At 52.9% G+C, this 21,194-nt stretch overlaps 1 protein-coding gene across 1 annotated transcript in view; it reads left to right on the top strand.

Moving 5' to 3' along the window:
- Positions 1 to 21,194, top strand: part of TNRC18 (trinucleotide repeat containing 18) — an 84,719-nt gene that overhangs the window by 57,761 nt on the left and 5,764 nt on the right. Inside the window, exons 19-27 of the mRNA XM_034988302.1 lie at positions 9,467 to 9,897; positions 13,511 to 13,663; positions 14,011 to 14,152; positions 15,842 to 15,959; positions 16,362 to 16,437; positions 16,526 to 16,634; positions 19,079 to 19,195; positions 19,831 to 19,995; positions 20,381 to 21,194. The exon at positions 20,381 to 21,194 is cut by the window's right edge and continues 466 nt beyond it. Of these exons, the coding sequence (XP_034844193.1) occupies positions 9,467 to 9,897; positions 13,511 to 13,663; positions 14,011 to 14,152; positions 15,842 to 15,959; positions 16,362 to 16,437; positions 16,526 to 16,634; positions 19,079 to 19,195; positions 19,831 to 19,995; positions 20,381 to 21,194 (2,125 nt within the window). The remainder of the gene's footprint in view (positions 1 to 9,466; positions 9,898 to 13,510; positions 13,664 to 14,010; positions 14,153 to 15,841; positions 15,960 to 16,361; positions 16,438 to 16,525; positions 16,635 to 19,078; positions 19,196 to 19,830; positions 19,996 to 20,380) is intronic.

Genomic DNA, 21,194 nt, shown 5'->3' with positions numbered 1-21,194 from the left:
GATCCCCCACCATCAGGCTGTGGCTCCCCAGACAGCATCATCCTGTCCACAGGCCCCATCCCCATCCCTAAATGCACCAGCTGTCTTAGAACTTGCAATCTTCTGCTTTTTATCCAGGTTGTCAACTGTATTGGCAGAGAGTTCCCCCTTTTATACTTCTTAACTCTGAGGGGTCTATAGTGATGTTTCCTTTTTCATTGCCCATACAAATAATTTGTTTCTGCTGTATTTCTTGATCAGTGTAGCTAGAAGTTACCAATTTCATTGATTTCTGCTCTTTATTATTTCCTTCCTTCTGTTTGGGTATAATTGCCAACCATTTCCTATTTTTTAACATGCAACCTTAGGTTATCAACTTGGGATGTTCTTTCCTTGTGGAGACCTTAAAAGTTCTCTCTGAACCTTGCTTTAGCTGCGCCTCACGCATTTTCTGTTGTCCTGTTTTCATTATTACTCTCAGTTCAACACATTTCTTTTTTTTTTTTTTTTAATTTTATTTATTCATGAGAGAGAGAGAGGCAGAGGGAGAAGCAGGCTCCCAAGGAGCAGAGAGCCTGATGCAGGACTCGATCCCTGTGTCCTGGGATCATGACCTGAGCCGAAGGCAGACGCCCAACCATCTGAGCCACCCAGGCGCCCAGTTCAACACATTTCTTAATTTATCTTGTGATTTCTACTTTTCATCCAATGATTACTAGAAGTATTATCTATTTTCCAAATATTGGTGGGGGTTACCTGGTTATTTTATTACTACTGATTTCTAACGTCATTCCATCTTGGTCAGAGAAAATACTCTGTATAATTTCAATCTCTTAAAACTTTAAAAATTTGAGGGTATATGGTATTTCGTAGTGTACACTTAAAGAATGCATCTTCTGATGTCATTATATACAGTGTTCTGTAAATCATTCACTTCTATCAGGCAAGGCAATGTGATTGGAAGTGTTAAGATCTTGTGAATCTTTGCTAGTTTTTGTCTAGTTTTATCAGTTGCTTACAGATGGGTATAAAATGTCCAGCTATGATTGCAGGATTTTCTTTCTCCTTATAATTTAATTCTGTGGATGTTTGCTTCATGTGTTTGAAGCTCTCTTGTTGGGTATACATATATACATTTATGATTGCCTGTTAAGTTGGTCGTTTTATCATTGCAAAGTATTCTTTTCTATCTCTTAATATATTTTGTTTCGAAGTCCCTTTTATCTGGTAGTAGACAGTCACTCCTTTCTTATGCTTCCTATTTGCATAGTATATCTTTTCTTGGTCATTTACTGTCATCTTACCTTTGTCTTCATATTTAAAGTGAGTCTCTTATAGACAGCTTATAGTTGGGTCCTTTTTTTTTTAACTTTTTTTTTTAGATTTTACTTATTTGAGAGAGAGAGAGATAGAGAGAGAGCACAAGTGGAGAGGAGAGGGAGAAGCAGGCTCCCCACAGAGCAGGGAGCCCGATGAGGGACTCGATCCCAGGACCCTGGGATCATGACCCGAGCTAAAGGCAGACGCTTAACCTACTGAGCCACCCAGGCGCCCTAGGTCCTTCTTTTTAATCTGTTTTGTAATCTCTGTCATTTCGCTGGAGTGATTAATCTATTAATATTTAATGTAATTATTGACATGGTCAGGCTTGAATCTACCCTTTTTTAGAAATAACAGCTTTGTTGAAATATAATTCACATAACATAAAATTCACCCTTTGAAGTGTACAATTTGATGGCTTTTCTTGTATTTTTTTTTTTTTAAGATTTTACTTATTTATTTAATTGACAGAGAGAGAGAGAGACAGCGAGAGCAGGAACACAAGCAGGGGGAGTGGGAGAGGGAGAAGCAGGCTTCCCGCCGAGCAGGGAGCCCGATGCGGGACTTGATCCCAGGACCCTGGGATCATGACCTGAGCTGAAGGCAGACGCTTAACGACTGAGCCACCCAGGCGCCCGCTTTTCTTGTATTCACAGAGGTGTGCAACCATTACCACTATCTAATTTCAGGGCATTTTTATCCCTTCCCCCCCCCAAAGAAACTCCATACCCATTCATATCACTCCCCATATTCTTCCAACCCCCCCAACCCTAGGCAACCATTACTCTGTCTTCTATGCATTTCTCTATCTTGGACATTTGGACATTTCATATAAATGAAATCATATAACACGTGGCCTTTTGTGTCTAGCTTCTTTTCATTTGTTACAATTGTTTGAGGGTTCATCCATGTTATATATCAGTACTTTGTTCCTTTTTTTTAAATAGACTTTATTTTTTAGAACAGTTTGAGGTTCATAGCAAAATTGAGAGGAAGATACAGAGATTCCTCTTTACCCCCTGCCCCGCACACATGCACAGCCTCCCCCATTATCGACATTCTCCGCCACAGTGGTGCATTTGTTACCACTGATGAACCTACACCGACACATCACTGTCACCCAGAATCCATAGTTTACGTTAGGATTCACTCCTGGTGTTGTAGAATCTGTGGGTTTGGGCAAATGTGTGTGGCCATCATTACACTGTCAAAGAGAGCAGTTTCACTGCCTAAAAATCCCCTGTACCCCACCTGTTTGTCTCTCTCCTCTCCTCGCATGCCTGGCAATCACTGATACTCTGTCTCCATAGTTTTGCCTTCTCCAGAATGTCATGTAGTTGGAATCATACAGCATGGTGTCTTTTCAGATTGGCTTCGTTCCGTTAATAGTATGCATAAAAGTTTCCTCCATGTCTTTCCATGACCTGATAGCTTGTTTCTTTTTAGCTCTGAATAATATTCCATTATCTGGATGGACCACAGTTCATTCATTTATTCATTCATTCATTCATTCACATACTCCAGGGCGTTTAGGTCATCTTGGTGGCATCCAAGTTTTGGCAGTTTTGACTAAAGCTATAAACATCTGTGTGCAGTTTTTTTTACGTGTGGACGTAAATTTTCAACTCCTTTGGGTAAATACCAAGGAGTGTGATTGCTGGATCTATATGGTAGGAGTCCGTTTCGTTTTGTAAGAAATTGCCATGATGTCTTCCGAAGTGGCTGCACCATTTTGCATTCCCGGCAGCAATGAATGACAGATCTTGTTGCTTCACATCCCTGCCAGCACTTAGGATTAGTGTTTTGGATTTTGGATATTCTAATAGGTGTGTGGTGGTATTTGCATTTCCCTAATAACATGATGTGGAACATCTTTTCGTATGCTTATTTGCCATCTGTGTAATTTTGGTGACATGTCTGTTAGGATTTTTGACCCACTTTTTACATTGGGTTGTTTTCTTTTTTTTTTTTTCTTTTTTTTCTTTTTCTTTTTTTTTTTTAAGATTTTATTTATTTATTCATGAGAGACAGAGAGAGAAGCAGAGGGAGAAGCAGGCTCACAAGGAGCAGGGAGCCCGATGTGGGACTCGATCCCAGGACCCTGGGATCATGACCTGAGCCGAAGGCAGACGCTTAACCATCTGAGCCACCCAGGCGCCCTCTTTTTTTTTTTTTTAAAGATTTTTTTAATTTATTTATTTGAGACAGAGAGAATGAGAGACAGAGAGCATGAGAGGGAGGAGGGTCAGAGGGAGAAGCAGACTCCCTGCCGAGCAGGGAGCCTGATGCGGGACTCGATCCCGGGACTCCAGGATCATGACCTGAGCCGAAGGCAGTCGCTTAACCAACTGAGCCACCCAGGCGCCCTACATTGGGTTGTTTTTTTAATGTTGGATTTTAAGAGTTCTTTATCTATTTTGGAAAACAGTCCTTTATCAGGTGTGTCTTTTGCCAATATTTCCTCCCAGTCTATGGCTTGTCTTTTCATTCTCTCTATGGTGTGTTTTCACAAAGCAGACATGTATAATTTTAGGGAAGTCCAGCTTTTGTGGATTGGGCGTTTGGTGTTGTAGCTAAAGATTCACTGCCAGACCCAAGGTCATCTAGATTTCTCCTACATTATCTTCTAGGGGTTTTTGAATTTTGCGTGTTACCTTTGGGCCTGTGATCCATTGTGAGTTAATTTTTGTAAAGGGTGTAAGATTCACTACATTCACTTTTTTGCACTGGTTCCGATGCCATTTATTGAAAAGACATATCCTTTCTCCATTGTATTGCCTTTACTCCTTTGTTAAAGATTATTTGACTACATTAATGGGAGTCTATTTTTGGGCTCTTTTCTGTTCCATTGATCTGGTTGTCTTTTCTTTTGCCGATATCTCACTGTCTTGATTACTGTAGGTTTACAGTAAGCCTTGCAGTCAGGTACTTCCAGTCTTCTGACCTTGACCTTCTTCCATCTTGAGTTGGCCATTCTGGGTCTCTTGACTCTCCGTATAAACTTTGGCATTAGTGTATTGATATCCACTTCTGGGATTTTGAGTGGAATTGTATTGAATCCATAGCTCAAACTGGGAAGAATTGACATCTTGACAATATCAAGTCTTCCTATCCATGAACATGGAAAGTCTTCTTTCAGAGTTTTGTAGTTTTCATCCCATAGAGCTTGTGCATATTTTGTTAGATTTAACCTAAGTATTTCATTTTGGGGAGTGCTAACGCAAACAGTATTGTTTTAAATTTCAAATTCCACTTGTTCATTGCTAGTATGTAGGAAAGTGATCGACTTTTATATACGAAGGCTGTAAAATGCGGCCTTGCTGTAATTGCTAATCAATTCCAGGAGATTTTTTGGTTGATTCTTTCAGGTTTTCTACATAGACACTTATGTCATCTATGAACAAAGGCAGTTTTATTTCTTCCTTCCCTATCAGTATGCTTTTTTTCCCCCTTGTCTTACTACATTAGCAAGGACTTGCAGTATGATACTGAAAAGGAGTGGTGACAGGGACATCCTTGCCTTGTTCCTGATATTACTGGGAAATCCTCTAGTTTCTCACCAGTAAGTGTGATGTAGGGTTTTTATAGATGTTCTTCATCAAGTTGAGGAAGTTTTCTTCTATTCCTAGTTTACTGAGAGTTTTTATTATGAACTCGTGTTGGATTTTGTCAAATGCTTTCCCTCTACCTATTAATATGATCATGAGATTTTTCTTCTTTGGCCTGTTGATGTGATGGATTACATTAATTGATTTTTGATTTTTGAATGTTGAACAAGCCCTGCATACGGGGATAAATCTCACTTAGTTGTGGTGTATAATGTTTTCTCATACATTGTTGGATTTGATTTGCTAATATTTTGTTGAGTATTTTTTGCATTTATGTTTATGAGAGATACTGGTCTGTAGTTTTCTTGTAGTATCTTTGTCTGGTTTTGGTATTAGAGTAATTCTGGCCTCATAGAATGAGTTAGGAAGAATTTCTAACTCAAGAATTCCCTATAGAGAATTGGTATAATTTCTTCCTTAAATGTTTGGTCAAGTTTAACAGTGAACTCATCTGGGCTTGGCATTTTCTGTTTTAGAAGGTTATTAATTATTGATTCAATTTCTTTAATAGATAAAAGTCTATTCAGATTGTCTATTTCTTCTTGTGTGACTTCAGACCTTATGGCTGAATAATACTCCATTTTATGAATATACCACATTTTGTTTATCTACTTTTTTTTGTTTTTTGTTTCCATTTTTGGGCTATCATGAATAATGGCAGCTATGAATATTCATGTACACGTTTTTCTGTAGATACATATGTTTTCAGTTCTGGCTACAAATCTAAGGGTAACATTGCCGGGTTATTTGGTAACTTGATGTTTAACCTTTTGAGGAACTGCCGAACTGTTTTCCAGAGTGGCTGCACCACTTTATATTTTCCACCAGCAGTCTGTGAGGGTTCCAGTTTCTTCCCCAATTCCTCCCCAGTACCTGTTATTATGTGTCTTTTTGATGATGCCTTATTTCTTGGGGAGGAAGCCATTCTAGTGGGCTTGCAGTAGTATGTCATCGTGGTTTTGATTTGCATTTCTCCTGATGATGTTGAGGATCCTTTCATATGCTTAGTAGCCATTTGTATGTGGAGAAATGCCTGTTTAAATTCTTTACTTATTTCTTAATTGGGTTGTTTGTCATTTTGTTGTTGAGTAAGAGTTCTTTGTATATTTAGCTATACTCTCTCATTAGAAACATGGTTTGCAAGTATTTTTTCTCCTTCGTTCTGTAAGTTGTCTAAAGTTTTAAATTTTGATGAAATCCAAATATACCACTTGTACTTCTGGGGTTTATGTAAAAAAAGTATTGCCTAACCCAAGGTCACAAAGATTTAGTCCTGTTTTCTCCTAAGAGTTTTATGGTTTGTGACTTATATTTAGGTCTGTGATCCATTTTGAGTTAATTTTTGCGTATGGAGTAATGTAGGGGTCTTTTGCATGTGGAGATCCAGTTGTCCTGGTATCATGTGTTGAGAAATCCTTCCCCCATTGAATGCTCTTGGTGCCCTTGTGGAAAATCAACGGAACATAAATATGAAAGATTATTTCCAGACCCTCTGTTCTAGTCCATCAGTGTGTATGTCTGTTCTTAGACCAGCAGCACACTCTCTTGATTACCATAGGAATCATTGTAGGAGGCTTTGAAACTGGGAAATATGAATCCTCCATATTTGTTCTTCTTTTTCAAGACTGTCTTGGTGCCTCAGGGACCCTTGCATTCCATACGGATTTTAGGATTAGCTTGTGAATTCATGCAAAAAAACCCACTGGGATTCTGATTAGGAATTGTGTTAAATTGATAGATCATACTGGGGAGTATTGGCATCTTATATATGTTTTTTGATCCATGAACATGGGATGTCTTTCCATTTATTTGTGTCTTTAATTTTTTTCAACAGTGTTTTATAGTTTTTACTGTACAAGTCTTGCATTTCTTTTGAATTTGTAAGTATTTTTTTGATGCTATTGTAAATTGAGTTCATTTTTGGAGTGTTCCTTGCTAGTGTATAAAATAAAATTGATTTTTGTATATTGATCTTGTATCCTGCAACCTTGCTGAACTCATTTGCTCTAGTAGGTTTTTAGTAGATTCTTTAGTATTTTCTATAATGTAAGATCATTTCATCTGCCAATAGAGATAGTTTTATTTTTTCCTTTCGGATGTGTATACCTTTTCTTTCTTCTTCTAGCCTAATTGCCTGGGCTAGAATCTTCCATATAATGTTGAAAAGAAGTGGCAAGAACAGGTATCTTTGTCTTCTGATCATAGGGGCAGAACATTCATTCTTTTACCATTAAGTATCATGTTAGTGGTGAATTTTTATGGACGTCTTTGTCAGGTTGAGGAAGTTTCCTTCTATTCCTAGTTTGAGTGATTTTATCATGAAAGAATGTTAGGTTTTGTCTGTTACTTTTTCTGTGTCTTTCGAGGTGTTTGTGTGGTTTTTGTCCTTTATTAATATGGTACATTACATTGATTTTCTTATGCATCGAACCAACCTTCTATTCCCAGAATAAATTTCACTTGGTCATGGTGTATAATCTTTTGTTACGTGTTTCCCGATTATGTTCATCTATGTTCATAAATTGTTATATCTTCCTAAGGGATTAACCATTTTATCATTTAACTTTTTTATTTTTTTAATTTTTTAAATTTTTTTAATTTTTTGAGAGAGAGAGAATGAGAGACAGCATGAGAGGGAGGAGGGTCAGAGGGAGAAGCAGACTCCCCGCTGAGCAGGGAGCCCGATGCGGGACTCGATCCCGGGACTCCAGGATCATGACCTGAGCCGAAGGCAGTTGCTTAACCAACTGAGCCACCCAGGCGCCCCCATTTTATCATTTAAATATGTCTTTCTTTAACAGTTTTTGTCGTAAGGTCAGTTTTGTCCGCTATTTAGAGTAGCCAGTTCAGCTCTTTTTCGGTTGCTATTTGCATGGTATATCTTTTTCATCCTTTGACTTTCAGTCTCTTTATGTCTTACCCTTCTGTTTTATATCTTTGGTGCTTTTTCTTGTCTGTTCCTCCTTTACTGCCTTATTTCTTGGGGAGGAGGCAGGTGCACAGGACTCTGGGTGGGAGTCAGGGACACGGACTCGACTCCCTGCTGTGTCACCGTGTGGCAGGGAGGCCTCGGCGCATGCTCCCTGCTCTCTCGGCTTCATGCCTGTCCCCACCCCAAGGCCCTCCAGAGAACACTTCCCCCCCGAGGCACCGTTCATGCTGCCCCACTGGCCTCATCAGGTATTTATCCTCCAAGAGGACATTACTCACGCAGTTCCGACTTCCCCTCTTCCAAGCAAGTGTCCGCTGTCCGTCACTACCCTGTCCACCCAGCAGTCCTGTGCCTTACGCGACGCCCCTGCAATGTTGGATTGGGTCTAGGTTTTCTGACGGTTTTCTACAGGGAGCTGTGTCAGGTGGGGCTTCATTCCGTCACACCCAGCAGCAGAACTCCAGCCTGCGTTTTATGGCCTACACCCTAATCAGCCATGAAAGCCCCCAGCTGCCTCCCTGTGCAGTGGGAAGTCTGTTAACAAAAGATTAATTAATGGGATCGTTAAGCTTTGCCAGTGGCTCCCTCCCACGGAGTGCGCCCCTTCCCAGCCCGGCCCTGCTACAGCGGCTACATCTGTTAGGCGATGGGGCTGGGCCTCTCAGAGGAGCCCTTGTGGGCGGGATGCTGGCTACCCAGGGGTCAGGAGGCCTGGGGTAGTGAATTGGGGATCTGCTTCTGGGGGGCCGAGCAGGACAGGATCGGCAGACGAGGGCGGGAACCCGACAGTGGGATATGTGCCCGTGGTGCTGGAGGTGTGGACAGAGGATTCACCAGGGTGCCGAGCAGGTCTTCTCAGATAGGAGACTGCAGGTTTCCAGGTAGAGGCCAGGAGAGAGATGGTGCTTCAGGGGCCAGCAAAGCAAAGGCCTGCAGGTTTGAAGGGATGGAGCACAACTGGGCATTGGAGAGAGGTTTGTGTGTAAAGGAGCCCAGCAGCTCCAGGGTTTGGATGGAGCCTGGCCCCTTGTCTGTGGGAAGGGACGAGCCTCAAGGGTGACAGGAGGGGGCCGGGCCCCATGGTTGTGTGAGTTCTGGTGAGGCCTACCCTCTAAAAGGGAGTGGGTGCCAGGGACCTCCCAGCTCTGAGAAGTGGCTCCAGGAAGTGGAGGAGAGGCCCCTCGCCGCCAGGCTCGGGGATTTCATGTGGGCTTTCCACCTGCCTTCCCTGAGGCCCTCCCCAGCCTGCCCTGGCTTCTGGGATTCCCACGGGGCACACAGGAGGCAGAGGGGAAGCTCACATGGGGCCAGGCAGGAATCTTCACGTTCCCAGATGATGTTCTTGGGGGGAGGCGGCAGAGTCTGGGCAGCGACGGTGGAGGGGGGTGCGGGAGCGAGGTTCGGGCCAGTAGTGGGGCCAGCAGGACCTGCCACTCACAGGCGTGTGGCCCTGCAAGTCCTCCCCCTCCTCCTCTGGGCCTCAGGTTCCTCTCCTGGAAATGAGAAGCCTCCCTTGGAGGAGGAGTGGGACTGTGGCCTTCTGCTGGTGGCCAGGGCGTCTGGGTGGGTGGGAAGTGGGGGTCCCGGGAGCCCCTGTCCACAGCCCCTGCCCTCGTCCCGCATCCAGGCACGGAGTTTGAGTACACCGACTCGGAGAGTGAGGTCAAGGTGCGGAAGCGGTCGCCTGCCGGGCTGCTGCGGCCCAAGAAGGGACTGGGGGAGCCAGGCCCCTCCCTGGCCTCACCTGCGCCCAGCGCCCGGGGCCCCGGCCCCACCAGCCCCGACAAGGCCAAGCTGGCGGCAGAGAAAGGGCGCAAGGCCCGCAAGCTGCGGGGTGCCAAGGAGCCCGGCTTCGAGGCAGGGCCCGAGGCCAGCGACGACGACCTGTGGACGCGGCGGCGTAGCGAGCGCATCTTCCTGCACGACGCCTCGGCCGCCGCCCCAGCCCCCAGCAGCGCTGCCCCCGCTGCTGCCAAGCCCAGCCGCTGCGGCAAGGGTGGCCCGCTGAGCCCTCGCAAGGACACCGGCCGTGCCAAGGACAGAAAGGACCCCAGGAAGGTAGGGGCTCTGTGCGGGGGCGGGGGCGGCGGGAAGGGACCCGACTGCCGGGCCCTGCTCCCCCCAGCTGCAGGGGCCACCCGCTGCCCGGGGACCTGGGCTCAGAGGCGCTGAGCACCCATCCCTCACAGAGGCGCCCTCCCCTCCCGTCTCGGGGTCACACTCTGTTGTGGGAGTGAGGTGCAGGGACCCCAAAGGAAAACAGCGATCCTGACGTGCAGTTATCAAAATACCGAACCCCCCGCTTGTGATACAGAGGCGCTCCGTGTGCCTCTTGAAGAAGGTCTCTGATACGGATGCCCGTTGCCGGGTCGAGTAGGTGCCGTCACTCAAGTGCTGAGCGTGAACCGTAGGTCAGGGTCTCTGTGGTAACAGTCATGCGCTACGTAACGGTGATTCTGTCGGTGACAAAGTCGGACGCTGCCGGTCCTACTGTGGTGCGTGGCCTCCACCCACAGCTGTAGGAGAATCTCAGCTCTTCAGAAGTGAGTGGAAGTCATAACTCCCTGAATTCTCTGCTTGGGCTCCCCAGCTGGAGACCGCTTGCTTTCTGAGCACTCTAGGACGGGCAGACCTGCTCCCCTCCTTGCGCAGGCCGCTAGGAACCTTGTGGCCATCTGTCCTCCCTTTGGGTGCTTGCATTCAGTCCCAACAGCCGGCGCTCGGCAGTGGCCTCTGAGTCAGGCCTCCCCACCCCCGACCCTGATGGAGGATGATCTCTCGGATAACAGGGACAATCTAGAGGACATCGTGGTGAGGGATGAGACCCGGTACTGATTTCCCGTACTGGGCGCTAGTGAGGAGGGGGCCGTATTCGCGGGTCCTCCGCACCTGTCTGTCCATGGCTGAAGCCCTCTCAGCTTTCCCCAGGCCTTGGAGGGAAGGTGCTGGAATACTATGGAATGCTCAATGCTCATGATCTCACCAGGTGGTCCACGGTGGGGCCCAGGCAGGCTCTGACCCCTTTACCCCCGTACGTCCTTCATTGGTAAAGGGAAACCTGTTCTGTCTGCTCACGACCCTCTGGCACCGACTCCCTGGAGTTGGCGGAGGGCCGTGTCCCCAGCCCACCCCCACTGTCCCTGAGCTCCTGACGGACGCACCAGCTGTGTAGCGGGGGTTCCCAGGACCCACTGTTGGGGTCAATAATTCACCAGAGGGATGCACAGAACCCGGGAGGCTCTTTCCTTCCTATGACTGGTTTTCAGGAAGCAGACAGTTCAGCAACAGCCAGACGGAAGAGATGTCCAGGGCAAGGGACTGGGGACTTCATCTCTTGGGCAGGATTGATTATTAACTCAGTCTCTGGACCCTCTCCCCTCTCCAGAGGATGCGGGGTGGAGCTCAGAGTTCGTGGCTTCTCCTCCTGGCTTGGTGTTTCTGGTGAGCGGCCCTCATCCTGGGGCTAGCTAGGGACTTACCCGTAGTCACCTCGTTAGGACAAAAGACGCTCCTATGATCCAGGAAATTCCAAGAGGCTTAGGAGCTCTGGGTCAGGAACTGGGGCAGAGACCGAGTATATATTTCTTACCATGTCCCTGTATCACGAGACCCTGTGAGGTAGGTTACTCATATAACTGGACTTTACAGGTGGCCTTGTCACCCTCCCAAGGTCACGGCTGCTAACGATCATCCAAGCTGAGCTTTGAACACCCCCCCGGGCCACACTGGCCCCTGGGCCCTTTGCCAAGATGCGGCACCCTGTGTCGGGGGGGAGGCAGGGGGCTCACCCAACCCCAGCCTTCTGACGACACAGTGAAAGACTAGAACAGAACAGGCTAATTGTCAACGAAAGGAGAAATCAGATACCCATGAAATCACCCCAGGAACAACCACTGTTCGTAGTTCTGTGAGATACACTTTCCGTGTCCTTTTTAGACTTCTACATTCCCATTTTCCATCAGCCTTATTTTACCTTTTTTTAAAGGATTTTTATTTATTTATTTATTTTACGTTGGGGGGGCAGAGAGAGAGAGAGAGAATCTCAAGCAAACTCCCCGCTGAGTACAGAGCCCAATGCAGGGCTTGAACTCAGGACTCTGAGATCATGACCTGAGCCAAAACCAAGAGTCAGATGCTCAACCAACTGAGTCTCCCAGGTGCCCCTGGAGTTCTTTTCTTATTAAAAAAAAATAAGGTTCCCAGAAAGGGGCTTCTGGTCAATGGGAAAGAAACAGTTATCGGTAGTTGTCTGATTGGAACTGATTTGGAGGTTGCAGAAAAGGAAGAAAATACAAGTCCGTTCAGAACTTGTCTTTCTGTCCCCTGTGCACGATGGATGGATGAGCTATTTACAACAGATGTTTGGGGGAAAAGGCACAGAACCACATGACAGACGTTCCTTCAACCCCCAGGATGCCTTCTAATTTCAGAAATGTGAACAGGATGAAGGCATGCATCCGAAACGAGAAAATGTCTATCTCTTCCCCCTGCAAATGGTGATCCACACCGAATACCTTCTATCCCTGTACCATCATCTGCTTTGTCCCTTACGGTGCTTTGTGCTGTGGACGTGACTTCCGCTGTGGTCTTTTTTAACATTTGCCCGGGATTCTCTTTTTTTTCTTCCATTTCCCACATCCTCTGGTCCCTGGACTTGGTTGTTTTGTTTCAGGAATGTGTCTTTTAAAAAACATAAAGTGACCCTCACCCCCGCCCGACCCTGCCGCCCGCCCATCACCCCTGGGTCGTGCAGACCCGTAGCCTGAGCTTGCTTCTTACACCAAGTACCCCCACTTTGTTCTTCCCACTGCCGCCGCGGGCCTGAAAGCTTGTAACTGGATCTGTGATGCACCAGTGTTTACCGAAGGTCCCAGGACGGCCAGGTTGTTGGTAGTGCTCTGCTCTGATGCACGAAGCCTGGTGGGGGCACTCTCGGCCCTCTGGGACCAGTTTCCACGCGCCACTGACAGGGACGGGGGACCGTCCCTGGGGGAGCTTGGAGCCGGGATGGGCGTGGCTCTCCCCTCACTGCTGGGGCGCCCCAGAGGCAGTCGGAGGGTTTTGCCTGCTCCTTCTGGAACATGCCTGAGGAACTGACCGGTACTGTCCTGTTTCTGTGGCATCACTTGGAAGATGCTGCCTGTGCATCCATCATTGGGGGGTGGTTATAAATGACCTGCGCCCTGCCCCCCAACACACACACACACACACACACACAGCTGCGCATGAGCAGCTGCTGAAGCAAGGCGGTCTCTGTGTATCTCAGACATACTTGGGGGGGGACGTTGCAAAGCAGGACTTTTGGTAAATTCTCATCTGTGTTTTTAAAAAAAAAAGTACCATGTGTGCAAATGTGTCTGCATAGCCTGTGTGTTTGTATGGTCGTACGTGCTGGTGGAAAGTTCTGGAAGGATGTGCCGGGTAGCCGGTAGTGATTCTAGTTAGCGCTGTGTACTTGATAGGATGCACTGGAGAGGAAGTTGCGCCCATATGCACTTGGGTCCTTTTTTTTTTCTTTTTACAAGTAGCAACATATAGTAGTAATAAAACAATTAAGATTAAGAACAAACATACGTGCGGGAGGGGAGGGAGCTGTTCTGTTCCTCTCCCTGGAGGGCGAGTGGTGGGGGAGGGCGGCCTCTGATGGCTCCTCTGTTGCTTCCTCACCCAGAAGAAGAAGGGGAAGGAGGCCGGCTCAGGGGCCGCACTGCCCCCACCCCGTGTTGCCGCCCTGCCCCCCGAGGCCCGGGCTCCCCATACCAGCTCCCCGGCCACTGCCAAGAGGAGCAAGGCCAAGGCCAAAGGGAAGGAGGTGAAGAAGGAGGTAAGGCTCGCCGTGCCCAAGAGCGAGGTCCCCGTGGGAACCCCAAGACGGGGGTGAGCTGGTGTGCCTAGCGCCCGCGCCGTCTCTCCCCTGGCCAGGCTGTTTGTCCTCAGACCCACTGTGTGTCCCGATGTGCTGCCTCAGCACGTGCAGGCTTGGTCATCCGGCTTGCGGCCCCATTTTGCCCTCCCTCTGGCCTGTGGGGTGAGGCCAGCTGGACCCCCGCTGCACATGTGGCAGGTGCCCCTGTGGCCTGACTGTGACCCCGGGTTTCCAGGGAGGGTCCTAAGCAGCAGGACTTGGCATGGTGCGTCCTAAGCCGTTGGCCTGCTCTGCTCTGTCCCCAGAATCGGGGGAAGGGGGGAGCCGTGAGCAAGCTGATGGAGAGCATGGCTGCCGAGGAGGACTTCGAGCCCAACCAGGACTCGAGCTTCTCTGAGGATGAGCACCTGCCTCGCGGCGGGGCCGTGGAGCGGCCGCTGACTCCGGGTAAGTACCCGCGATGCCGTCTTGGCTCTGGTTGGCAGCGTGGGGGTGCAGGGGCCGAGGCCCCAGGGAGTGAGCGCGTGCAGGGGCCTGGTGTCTGAGGTGAACCGGGAGAGGCCAGTTTGGCAAGCTGGTGGGGGGAGGAGGCAGATGGCCCAGTCTCGGGGGCCGTGGGCGGAGTCTGGTCTTTGCCCTACTGAAAACAAGAAGCTGCCAGAGGTTGTAAGTGGAAGTCAGTGCGGTCAGATAGGTTTGGAAAGTGCTCTCTGACTGCTTTGTCGAGGACAGATTGGGGTCCCTGAGGGGGACAGGGAGTCCAGGTAGGAGGCCCCTGTGGGGATCCCGGCGGGCGATGGTGGGCTGCAGCACCAGGGGCAGCACGGTGGGAGGTGGGTGGGTTTGGGCTTGTTGCGAGGGAGAGAGGGGCTGTGGGCTGGGTGGGCTGTGTGAGCAGATGAGAAGGGGTGCGGACGGGTGGTGGTAGGGTGGGCATGGATGGAGCCGGGGGCGATCCCGTGCCGTGCTTTGCTGGCTGGAGTCTGGGGTGCCTGGCCGACAGCCCCAGGAAGCGACAGGTGCTTGGCACTTGGGCCCAGGGGTCCGGAGCTGGGAGGAGAGGCTGAGGACGTGATTGGGTGGGGCAGGTGCAGAGAAGAGGACGAGCAGAGCTGCGGAACGTCATCGCCTGGTCGCGAGTGTGTCCTCTGCTGTTGCTGTGTAACAAACAGCCCCTCAGCGGTAGATGGCAGCAGGCGTCTGTGGCTCAGTTGTCTGCAGGGCAGCGGGATGGCTCGCGGGACTGCTCTGCTCCGTGGCCATGCTGCCAGAGGCCCGTGAGGGCAGGTGGGAGCTGACGAGGCCTCTTAAGGCCTAGGTTCAGAATCGGCACTTGATCCCTCCTCCCTCGTGCCATTGGCCAGAGAGTCACGTGGCCACACTCTGCGTCGAGGGGTGGGAAGTCCACACACCCACGGTGAGGCTGTGGCAGGGATGTGGGTGCAGGCGGCGATGGACATGCGGGCTGGCCCTTCTGTCCACCCTGGTGAGCTGTCCGGGTTTCTCCAGCCTGGTCACAGCAGGGTGGGGCCGGGTTCAAGGTCCCGCGGGGCAGGAAGGGTGGGCCCAGGAGTCCAAAACAGTATGGCCGAGTCTGGCGGAGGAAAACTGAGGAGTGTCTGGATTTGGGGTGTCAGGAGCAGGCGACTTGAAAGCCAAGGGTGGAGGCAGCTTTGGAATGAGGACAGGCCGGGAGGTGGGGTGGGGGGCAGTGAGCGCGGACAGCCTCGCTGGGGAAGTTTGGCTAGGGGAGTTTGGCTTCCGCCAGGACCAGTGGCATTCCAGGTGGAAAGTCCTGGAGGTTTGGCAGAAGGGGTAGCAGTGGGGGCCGATGACCTGGAGCCTCCTGCCCAGGCCCGAAGGGTGGTGGTCTTTGGGGTAGAGGATGGGCAGCACGTGCAGGCTGTCACCCCCGCTTCTTTCCCGCTTGGGATCTTTCTGGAGGCCTGGGTCAGGATGGGGGATGCTGCTCAGGGCCCCACTGTGTGTCCCTGCATGAGGCCTGTCTGGGCACATGGGTGGATGTGTGCACACACGTGGCCTGCAGGGGGGGGGAGGAGAGGTGGGGGGCAGGGAGGGCAGGTCTCCCGGCTGTCCCCTGGCTCCAGCCCTGCCTCACTGCCGATCCCCCTGCAGCTCCGCGCTCCTGCATCATCGACAAGGACGAACTGAAGGACGGCCTGCGTGTGCTCATCCCCATGGACGACAAGCTGCTGTACGCCGGGCACGTGCAGACGGTGCACTCACCGGACATGTGAGTGGGGACCTGGGGGACTGGGCTGGGAGCAGCGCCGGGCTCAGGGCCCGAAGACCCTCAGCTGGTCCCGTGTCCAGGGCGCCGGTCCTCTGGGGGCAGGTGGCTTTGCTTCTCTGAGCTGGGTGAATGGCCCCGGGCGGGCAGTGCTCTCTGTGGGAGGGCTGGGGGGGCATGGTCAGCCCCCAGGATGTGCTGGCCTCTCTTGGACCCGCCACCCCTCGCTGTACAGGGGAGGAAACAGACCCAGAAGGGGAGAGACTTGCCCCGGGTTCATATAGGGCGTCAGCAAACCCCCAAGCTCCGACGTCACACCCGGGGGGCCAGGAGTTGAGGTGAGGGGTCCCTCTGGGGAGGTCCACGGGTCTGTCCCCTCACCCCGTACGTGCCGTGGCCTTGCAGATACCGTGTGGTGGTGGAGGGCGAACGCGGGAACCGGCCCCACATCTACTGTCTGGAGCAGCTGCTGCAGGAGGCGGTGAGGGGCTGGGGCGGTGGGGCCCCTGAGAGGATGGGGGCCGGGCCGTCCCTCGTCCCCCCTGGCGCTCAGTGCTTGGCTTCCCCAGATCAACGACGTGAGGCCGGCCTCCACCCGCTTCTTGCCGCAGGGGACCAGAATCGCGGCCTACTGGAGCCAGCAGTATCGCTGCCTGTATCCGGGCACCGTGGTCCGAGGTGAGGCGCCCCCACGCCCTCCCCGGCAGCCCCCTCCTCTTGGCGCATTCGGTCGAGCCCCAGCCCCTACGGTGCAGAAACGGTGGTGCCGGCTCGCGTAGCTGCAACTCACGGGGCCTCTGGGCCGGCCCGGTTCACGCGGTGGCCTCAGGCCGCTCCCGTCGGGCTGGCTTCACACCCGGCTCCTTGGGGGGCCGCCGTCTTACCAAATCCTGGCATTGGGGCAAGTCTCTCGATCCCCATCGAAGTCCTGGGGTGGAGCCTGCGTGGCCGGCTTGGGTCACGCGGATTTCATTGACTGCTGTGGGTCTCATCCCCGACACTTAACGAGCGAGGTCGGCTTTCTGATTGCACATGTGGACCGGGAGAGGGGACGGTGGCCCCCCGGGAAAGTTGGGGTGCTGTTAGCAGAGTAAGAGATTGGGAGCTAGGCCGACGAAAATAACAGGAGCCCCATGGGCGCCTGGGTGGCTCAGTTGGTTGAGCGGCTGCCGTCGGCTCAGGTCATGATCCTGGAGTCCCTGGATCGAGTCCCACATCGGGCTCCCTGCTCGGCAGGGAGTCTGCTTCTCCCTCTGACCCTCCCCCCTCTCATGCTCTCTCTCTCATTCTCTCTTTCAAATAAATAAATAAAATCTTTAAAAAAAAAAAAAAATAACAGGAGCCCCAGAAGGTGCAGGTACAGGTTTCAGACAGACAGACACAGCAGATGCTCGAACAGCACCCCCCTTAGCTGTTGCAGACCCCACACTTCCAGGAGATGGGGATGTGGATGTTCATTACGTTAAAAAAAACACCCATCACCCCGACCAGCTGGCCCGTGCGGCGCACCCCACGGCCACCCAGTGTCCATGTAGACGCAGAAGGTGGGAGCGGGGGTGCCGGGCAGGAGGGCCTCTGCCTGTGGTAACAGTTCATCGTGATCGGGAGCCCTGGCGCTTTCTGTCCCCCTGGACCACGATGGGGTCATCCTAGGGGCTCCCCTGGTCATCGCTCTGAGAACTCCATCTCTCCGGCTCCTGGGCCACGCCCGTGTCTTTCTCTGCCTCATTCCCAGTGCTGCTACAGGCATTGAGCTGGGGAGACATTCTGGGTTGGAAATGATTTTCCGTCACCGCTTCAGAGTCACCAGTCTGTTGTTACCCGGCTTCCGAGGTTGTCTGAGAAGTTCGATGCCATGATTACAGCCAGGTCTTTGTAGACGTGCTTTTTCTCTCTGGAAACTGTTAGGATGTTCTCATTATTCCTAGAGCTGGAATTTCGTGTGTGTGTGTGTGTGTGTGTGTGTCTCCGTGTCCGTGTGTGTGCACTGCTGGGGACTTGGGGGCGGAGGCTCTGAAGCAAATGTCCCCAGTGCCTGGCGCCTGCCCTGACCCCCGTGGGCCGCCCGCGGCGCCTGTATCTTTTCTCCTGTCGGTTGTCTGTTTCTTCACCGTTTTGTTCTACCTCCCGGGAGGTTTCCTTGGCTAACCCTGTCCTTCTGGCCCTTCCATTCTCTTGAATTTTTGAAATTCCTACTGTCATGTAAGAAATTCCTAAGAGTTTTTTCTTATTCTCTGAATCTTTTCTTTCTTTCTTTCTTTTTCTTTTTTGAACGTTTGTGTCCTTGTTTTTATATTATTTTGTTTCATCTGCTGTTGCTTGTATCTGTGTTACCTTTTATTAAACTTCTCGGAGAATGTACTGTTTCCATGTCGGGTCTCCCCAGCTCCCTTTCCTGAGTCCCCCTTCCTCCCTCTAAGGGGGTCCTGTGCGCTTTCTTCAGCCTCCCCTGACCTCTCTGGCCCGCGTCTGCCTCTTCTGGGAGGCTGTCCTTTCGGCCCTGGTGGTCCCTAGGAAGTGGATTGGAAACCGTGTGCGTGGCCAGGCTTGTTTTGTGGGGACCCCAGGTCCCAGTACCTGGGGTGCGCCTGCTGCCGGCAGGCACACCACCCACGGCCCTGTCCTCGGGGTCCGGCCGGGCATCTGCGTGTGGGAGCGGGGTGGGGGTCACCACCCAGCTCTGCTGAACCCCAGGCCTACACCCTCAGCCTGTCCAGTGTTGGGGTCCCCTGACCCCTGCCTTCAGAGGTGCTGGGTGCCTCCTGGGCCTGAGCCTTGTGGGGCTCCCTTGTGAAAACCGGCCTCCCTCCAGGCCCCTGAGAGCAGATGGGTGTGAAACGCCGTGCTCCCACCTGCCGCCAGCCCCTCGCCTGCTCCCTCTGTCCTTTAGGGTGCCCGCCCTTGCCTCTCCCCTGTTGCTTGGGGGGGAGTCAGGATGCCGGAATGGGAGTGCTGGTGCTCCTGCTGGGACCGCATGCTCTGAAGCTCACATTCTGCCCCACTGTGTACCTGCCCTTGCACATCTCAAGCCCAGTGCTGCTTACCGGCTGGTTTCTGCTCGCCTTGTGCCCCTCCGAGAACGGGGTCCATTGGCCTCCCTGACTCTGCCCCTTTGCCAACAGGCTTGCTCGGTCTTGAGGATGATGGGGACCTCATCACTGTGGAGTTCGATGACGGGGACACGGGGAGGATCCCTCTCTCCCACATCCGCCTTCTGCCTCCTGACTATAAGATCCAGTGTGAGTGCCAGCCCTGCTGCCCGGGGGGCGGGGGATGACCCCCACGTCCACGCCTGGCTCCCCTGTGAGCCCGGCTCTGGGCGCTGGCCACCGTTTGGACCATTTACACCCATGGGATGGCAATGGCAGGAACCGTGGCTGGGGCTCCCAGAGTGGGCATCAGGGAGGGGCTCCCGGGGCTCCCCAGGCCTGCGTCGAGGCTGGTCAGTCACCATTACTGAATGTTCCATGCTCCCCATGTCCACGAGACCACTGAATTCCTGCCTCGGTCCTGCGTGTAACACGAAGCTTGGGTTCCAGGAGGGGAGTGACTTCCAGGGTCCCATGACTAGAGGCAGGACTGCCTGACTTCTGGGGCTCAGTGGTTGGGCATTCTCCAGGTGGAAGGGGGGATCTTGGCTCAGCTCCACCCAGTCCGTTCATTCGAGGAGCCCGCATGGAGCTTTTTGTGCGTGCACACACCCGAGTGCACACCTGCAGATGGGGCTGCCCTCCCCAACTGTGCAGCCCCTGCAGGCAGGCCAAGTGGGGTCAGCGATGGGGTTATCCAGCCCCCGCCTGCCGTCACAGAGGATGCTCGGGCCGCCTGGAGAGCAGAGACCCAGGCCTGAGCCACCATCTGTCCTGCTCTGCAGGTGCGGAGCCATCCCCAGCCCTCCTGGTGCCAAGTGCCAAGCGCCGCAGCCGGAAGACCAGCAAAGACACCGGGGACAGCAAAGATGGGGGCACGCCAGGGTCTGAGGAGCCCAGCTCTAAGGCACGAGGGCGTGGGCGGAAACCCAGCACCAAAGCCAAGAGTGGTATGTCGGCCCCTGCTCGGCCGAGGCACAAGGGCAGGTGTGGGAATGGCTGGGGACGGGCTGCACACCTCTGTGGGGACTTGGTCGCAGGGCCACTTGGACCATGTGACAGACTGGGAAACCGAGGCTCTGGGAGGCACGTTGGTCTGTCGGGGGCAGAGCAGAGGTTTAGCCAGGGGGTTCACTCCAGCATTCAGGGACAAGTGCTAGGAGCCGAGATGGCCGGGGAACCACGTTGGGGTCACCACTTCTATGATGACAGTGACTTGAGAGCCCAGAGTGGGTGCTGCTCAGGAACGGGCAGGGCCAGGCTGGAAACAGGGCTTTCTGGCTTGGGAAGCCCCTGGCCCTGGCCTCACCGAAGCTTTTTCCTTCTCTCTCCTAGATAGAGCCGCTGTCCTGGAGGAGGGGGGCCCAACAGAGGAGGTCCCCAGTACCCCGTTGGCCCTGGAGCCGATCAGCACCCCGAGTTCCAAGAAGAGCCCCCCAGAACCCGTGGACAAGCGGGCCAAAGCCCCCAAGGCTCGGCCAGCGCCCCCACAGCCCAGCCCGGCGCCGTCCACCTTCACCAGCTGCCCGGCTCCTGAGCCCTTTGGCGAGCTGCCGGCCCCCGCTGCGGTCCTGGCCCCCGCCCCCCTTGTCACCATGCCCATCACCATGCCCGCCACCCGGCCCAAGCCCAAGAAGGCCCGGGCTGCCGAAGAGGCGGCCCCCAAGGGCCCCCGGAGGCCCGGGGAGGAGGCCGAGCTGCTCGTCAAGCTGGACCACGAGGGCGTGACGTCGCCCAAAAGCAAGAAGGCCAAAGAGGCCCTGCTCCTGCGGGAGGACCCGGGGGCTGGGGGCTGGCAGGAGCCCAAGGGCCTCCTGGGCCTGGGCAGCTACCCCCCGGCGGCGGGCGGCGGCGAGCCCAAGGCCGCCCGGCCCAAGGCCGCGGATGGCGACCTGGCCCAGGAGCCCGGGGGCGGGCTCGAGTGCGAGGACGCGGGCACCCCGAAGAGCCCGGACCAGGGCCAGGCGGAGCAGGACGGGGCCGAGGAGTCGGAGAGCGGTGGCAGCAGCAGCGAGAGCGGTGGCAGCAGCAGCTCCGAGACCGAGGGGGAGGAGGAGGGCCAGGGCGGCGGCCGGGACTGCAGCGCCTCCAGCTCCAGGGCGTCCTCGTCCTCGTCCTCCTCGTCCTCGTCCTCCTCCTCCTCGTCCTC

The sequence above is a fragment of the Mirounga leonina genome, unplaced genomic scaffold, assembly GCF_011800145.1.
Source record: "Mirounga leonina isolate KUSES-001 unplaced genomic scaffold, KU_Mleo_1.0 Mir_454, whole genome shotgun sequence".
NCBI classification, from domain to species: domain Eukaryota; kingdom Metazoa; phylum Chordata; class Mammalia; order Carnivora; family Phocidae; genus Mirounga; species Mirounga leonina.
The sequence above is the reverse complement of the archived record's forward strand: the minus strand, read 5'-3'. Positions and strand labels throughout refer to the sequence as shown.